The following is a 6,117-nucleotide window of genomic DNA, read 5'->3' on the forward strand; positions in this document are numbered from 1 at the left end:
TCTCAGAACCTGTTCTGTAGAACAAGCATGGGACATGGATGTGTTTGTGATGATCTCCCTGTTTCAGTGAATGTCTGCTTGTTTATAGAATATGAATGCACGGTTTGATTAGTTCCTCTGCCCTTTGTGCATCTTGTGTGCAGCATGAAGATAGGAATGCTGCATGCTGTCTTGATCTCTTTCTTTCTGTTTCAATGTTTCTGGCTTTGTTTCTTGTGATCTCAGAGCTGTATTGTAGATTGTGCATCATTTCTGGAAACGTTTTTTTTTTAAACCTGTTGAGGTTTGTGTGTGTGTGTGTGTGTGTGTGTGTGTGTGTGTGTGTGTGTGTGTGTGTGTGTGTGTGTGAGCATGTCTTTGGCCATGTATGTGTATCTTATTACAACCTTGATATAAAAAAAACAGCTTGTGTTGAACTGATTTGATCTGGTGATGTTTAGAAAATGACAATTACAAAATAATACAGAGGGAAAAAAGTAAAAGAAAATAATCAGATAATGCATAAGAAGACATATACTGATATAGATAAATTTGTGCAAAATTGGAGGAAAGTACCAGAAAGAGAAGCAAATAAGAGGATTCTTTACTTTTCTCCCCATGAAGAAGGGCCTAGGGCCCGAAACGTAGGGAAACTCCTTCATCATAGGACAAGTTACCACCTATAGGTCAGTTCGACCCATTTTTTCGCCTTAGATAAGTTAGTTACACAGGCACCATCTACCAGTCAAGGAGGCAGGATGGTTAACATTGGAATGTCATAGATTTTGTTTTTTTGTTTGATTGTTTGCACTATTATTTTATGTTCTTTTTTTTATGTCATTCTCTTTTTCTCTCTCTTTGATGCATTTTAAGGCTTCTTTTCCCCCCATCAGCTATAATCCATGAGTGAATATGCTCACCATCAGCACTGATCAGAAACACACAGATAAGAACTTTTTTTTTTATATATATCACAACTGTATATTCTTGACACTAGAATATTTTCCCCACCTGCCGTCAGTTGTTTAGATTTATGAAATTGGAATCATAGTTATAATTATTGTGTGACATTTAGTATGTCTGAATGAAAGACACCTATCTTCATCAAATGTGATTTGTAGATCTTTTCCTATGTGTGTGTGTGTGTCTGTATCTGGATGGGTGATATCAGTCTACATCTAATCTTAACTGTAGTTTTAACTTATATTGTGTGCCATTTAGCATGTCTCAGTGCAGTTGATACTAGTCTTTGTCAATCATGAATTGTAATTGTATTGTGTGTCATTTAGCATGTCTGGTATCAGTCTTCATTACATCACACACACACACACACACACACACACACACACACACACACACACACACACACACACACACACACACACACACACATATATATATATATATATATATATATATATATATATATATATATATATATATATAATAGATAGAAAGAAAGAAAGATAGAAAGATAGATTGATAGACAGACAGACACAGACAGACAGTCAGACAAACAGACAGGCAGACAGACAGACAACCAGATAGTTTGTCCAAATGGAAGGGGGAGAAGTGTCAAAAAGTTTTGTTTTAACATTCAACCTTAAAAACTGAGTGGTACTGCGGGGAGGGGGGTAAGGGTGAGGGCATGAGTAATGCTTAATTTAGCTGTCACTGGGAAGTGTATAAATTACCACCTAATTGTAAAGTACTGTTTTCATTGTAGTGACTATCTTAAAGAAGGATTTTCTGCAGCAGCAAAGGATGTTACCACAAGGAAAGGAGAAAAGTGTGTTTATTTAAAAACAAACAAACACAACACATTATTGGTCACATTACAGCTTGTATGCAGTTTTGTGAGATTATTGTATAAATCAGAGTAAGATGTGAGTTTATTTTTTGTTTGTCGTTTGTTTACTTTTTTTTTTTTTTTTAATTTTGTTATTCCTGCTGTGTTTTTGTTGTTGTTGTTGTGTGTGTGTGTTTTTTGTTTTGATTTTTGTTTTGTGTGTGTGTGTGTGTGTGTGTGTGTGTGTGTGTGTGTGTTGGTTGGTTGGCTGGTTGTTAAATTGTTGATACAAGAGAAAAGTACCTATATTGACTGACAGACTTGAATTGTTAAGATTCTCATCTTCCAATACAGAGAGTCAATGAAGGTCTGGGTTCCAATCCCACTCTCGCCCTTTCTTCCAAGTTTGACTGGAAAATCAAACTGAGCATCTAGTTATTCAGACACCACGGTAAACTGAAGTCCCATGTGCAGCATGCACTCGGCCCACTGAAAAAGAACCCATGGACGGGCGCCATAGCCGAATGGTTAAAGCGTTGCACTTTCAATCTGAGGGTCCTGGGTTCGAATCACAGTGACGGCGCCTGGTGGGTAAAGGGTGGAGATTTTTACGATCTCCCAGGTCAACATATGTGCAGACCTGCCAGTGCCTGAACCCCCTTCGTGTGTATATGCAAGCATAAGATCAAATACGCACGTTAAAGATCCTGTAATCCATGTCAGTGTTTGGTGGGTTATGGAAACAAGAACATACCCAGCATGCACACCCCCGAAAGCGGAGTGTGGCTGCCTACATGGCGGGGTAAAAATGGTCATACACGTAAAAAGCCCACTTGCGTATATACGAGTGAACGTGGAAGTTGAAGCCCACGAATGCAGAAGAAGAAGAAGAAGAAGAACCCATGGCAACGAGAGTGTTGTCCTCTGGCAAAATTCTGTAGAAGATAACTACTCTCATAGGTATAGAAATATATATGCATGCACTCAAGGCCTGACTAAGGGTGTTTAGTTTCGCTGCTCGTCAGGCACCTGCCAAGCAGATGTGGTGTAGCGTATATATGGATTTGTCTGAACACAGTGATGCTGCCTTGAGAAACTGAAACTGAAACTGAAAACTGACTGATTTAGTGACTGATGGACAAGTTGTTTGTTATAGTTCATTTGTTTGGGTAATGTTTGATAGATTTGTTGATTTATTTATTTGCATGTTTCATGTTACTGCTTTTACATATTGACACATTTTCTGCTATGCCTTTGACAAAGAGAGAGAGAGAGAGGATGTTGTAGTAGACTTATTATATCACAGTATATATATAGTAAGGTATAATTAAAAAAATAATATATAAAAAAATGAAGATTCAGATGTGATTTAGTTTTTTCATATATTGAACTACAGTTACGGTTAGTGTCATATCAAATTAAATCATACTGCTTATGGCATAGCTGACCCTTAAAGTGCTGTAGTGTGTCATCAATTTATTAGATGTTATGGTGGGTTTTTTTTTTGTATTGTGTGTGCATAAAAACTACACTTATGTCTTATATTTTGATCTTATATATTATTGTATGATTTTTTTTTCTATGTGTATGGCATTTCATTTGCATTATGCTTGTTACGTGTCCTTAACGCTACTGACCATATCATTAAAGTGAAAAGCATCAAGATTGCATTTCGAGGACTTTTTTGTGTGTTTGTGGATAAAAACTACACCTTACTATTTTTTGTTTGATTTTCTATATTTACACTATCATTTCTGTGTGTATGGCATTTCATTTGCGTTGTGCTTGTTATGTGCCATAAATGGAACTGCCCACAGTATGAAGGTGAAGGGCACAAAGGTTGCGTTTTGGTGAATTTTTACTTTATGTGCATAAACAGTGTACCTGTCCATTTTTTTTATGTATGCAATATTTTTATCTGTGTGTGTTTGACATTTCCTTTGCATTGTGCTGGATAGGTGCCATCAAAGCTACCACCCACAATATTAAAGGGAAGGACTTCAAGGCTGTGTTTTGGTGAATTTCTTATTTATATGCATGAAATAATTATATACCTTCCCATTTTTTGTTTCATTTTATATGTGCAGTATTTTTATCTCTGTGTGTTTGACATTTCATTTCCATTGTGCTTGATAGGTGCCATCAGTGCTACCACCCACTCAAGGCTGTGTTTTGATGAAATTCTGATTTGTGTGCATGAAATAATTATATACCTGTCCATTTTTTTGTTTCATGTTATATGTGTAGTTTGTTTTTTTTACCTCTGTGTGTTTGACATTTCATTTCCATTGTGCTTGATAGGTGCCATCAGTGCTACCGCCCACTCAAGGCTGTGTTTTGACGAAATTCTGATTTGTGTGCATGAAATAATTATATACCTGTCCATTTTTTGTTTCATTTTATATGTGTAGTTTTTTTTTTTTTTATCTCTGTGTGTTTTACATTTCATTTGCATTGTGCTTGATAGGTGCCATCAATGCTACTGCCCACAACATCAAAGTGAAGAGCATCAAGGTGCCCAAGCCTCCCACCCTGCGTGATTTTATGCCGGAAGGAGTGGGGTCCACATTGTTTGACACAGAGAACCAGTACGAGCAGGAACTCCTGGCAGGTAAAGGGTTCAGATACTTCTGGGAGATGTTTTCTGTGGTGTTAAATAGTTCAGATACTTCTGGAAGATGTATTCTGTGGTTTGGGGTTAAATGATGTTTGTGTGGTGTGTGAGTGTGTGTACTGTGTGTGTGTGTGTGTGCAAATGTACATGAGCAAGAGAGAAAGAGAGACCCATTGCATGCAAATAAATCTTTTTTTTGGGGGAGGGGTGGGGGGGGAGGATACTAATTATGTGCATAATCATGGCTTTGTGTGCCATTTAGGGCATGGTTCTTTACAGAAGCTTGCTATGGTAACCATATGAAACGCACAACAGGAGAACCAAAAGAGTAGTAAACACACAAGAGAGAGTGAAGAGAATGTGTGTGTGTGTGTGTGTGTGTGTGTGTGTGTGTGTGTGTGTGCATATGCATGGGCATGGGTATGTGTGTGTGTGTGTATTTGTCTGTAAGTCATGGCAAGAAAACAGGACATCAGCAGAAGACAAAAGAACCAAAGTCAACCCTCTTCACATCACCATCTTCACAGAAACTGCGCACGCCATACCTAGTGATGATGATGATAATGATATAGATAAAAATAATGATAACAATGATGATGATGATGATGATAATAATAATGATAATAATAATAATAATAATAGTAACAATAATAACTATTTATGCAGTGGCTGAATCATGTGCAGAGACAAGATAACAACAAAATTTTCATTATCTCCTAAAGACAAATCCAAGTGCTTACGCACACACATGCGTTCACAGCTTTGGTTCAGAGAGAGAGAAGTAAAGATAAGTAAGTAAGCAGGAAGTTGCAAGGAACTGTGTCTGTTTGATCCAACAGGAGTCCAGCAGCTGCACCCCGCCAAAGGGGACGGCTCCATCGTGGTCATGGCCAGCGACCACAAGTACAAGAAGGTGCTGCGCCATGACTACCCGGATGCTTCGGAGAAGTGGTACCCCGTCACGGAGAAGGAGAAGGAGAAGGAAGCGGAGAAAAAACCTGGCCAGCAGGAACCAGTCAAAAGGGACATTGGGGCGAAACGATGGAGGGCCCTGCCAGATCCCTATGATGTACGTAGCTTTGAAAGGGTGGATAATGTCGTTGCTGAAGAAGAAAGGGGTTGTTGATGTCATTCCTGAAGGAAGGGTTGATAATAATGTCATTCCTGAAGAAGAAAGGGTTGATAATGTCATTCCTGAAGAAAGGGTTAATATTGTCATTCCTGAAGAAGGGGTTGATAATGTCATTCCTGAAGAAGAAAGGGTTGATAATGTCATTCCTGAAGAAGGGGTTGATAATGTCATTCCTGAAGAAGAAAGGGTTGATAATGTCATTCCTGAAGAAGAAAGGGTTGATAATGTCATTCCTGAAGAAGAAAGGGTTGATACTGTCATTCCTGAAGGAAGGGCTGATATTGTCATTTCCGAAGAAAGGCCATTCCTAAAGAAAGGGTTGATAATGTCATTCCTGAAGAAAGGGTTAGTATTGTCATTCCTGAAGAAGAAAGGGTTCATAATGTCATTCCTGAAAAAAGGGTCAATATTGCCATTCCTGAAGGAAGGGCTGATAATGCCATTTTCGAAGAAAGGGTTGATAATGTCATTTCTGAAGATAGGGTTGACAAAGTCATTCCTGAAGAAATGGCTGATAATGTCATTCCTGAAGAAAGAGTTGATAATGGCATTTCCGAAGAAAAGGTTGATATCGTCATTCCTGAAGATGGGGTTGATAATGTC

General features: G+C 38.2%; 1 protein-coding gene across 1 annotated transcript in view; it reads left to right on the forward strand.

Moving 5' to 3' along the window:
* Positions 1 to 6,117, forward strand: part of LOC143301703 (uncharacterized) — a 30,258-nt gene that overhangs the window by 7,467 nt on the left and 16,674 nt on the right. The window contains exons 5-6 of the mRNA XM_076616099.1: positions 4,236 to 4,379; positions 5,222 to 5,451. Of these exons, the coding sequence (XP_076472214.1) occupies positions 4,236 to 4,379; positions 5,222 to 5,451 (374 nt within the window). The remainder of the gene's footprint in view (positions 1 to 4,235; positions 4,380 to 5,221; positions 5,452 to 6,117) is intronic.

This window comes from Babylonia areolata, chromosome 2, assembly GCF_041734735.1.
Source record: "Babylonia areolata isolate BAREFJ2019XMU chromosome 2, ASM4173473v1, whole genome shotgun sequence".
In the NCBI taxonomy this organism is placed as follows: Eukaryota; Metazoa; Mollusca; class Gastropoda; order Neogastropoda; family Buccinidae; genus Babylonia; species Babylonia areolata.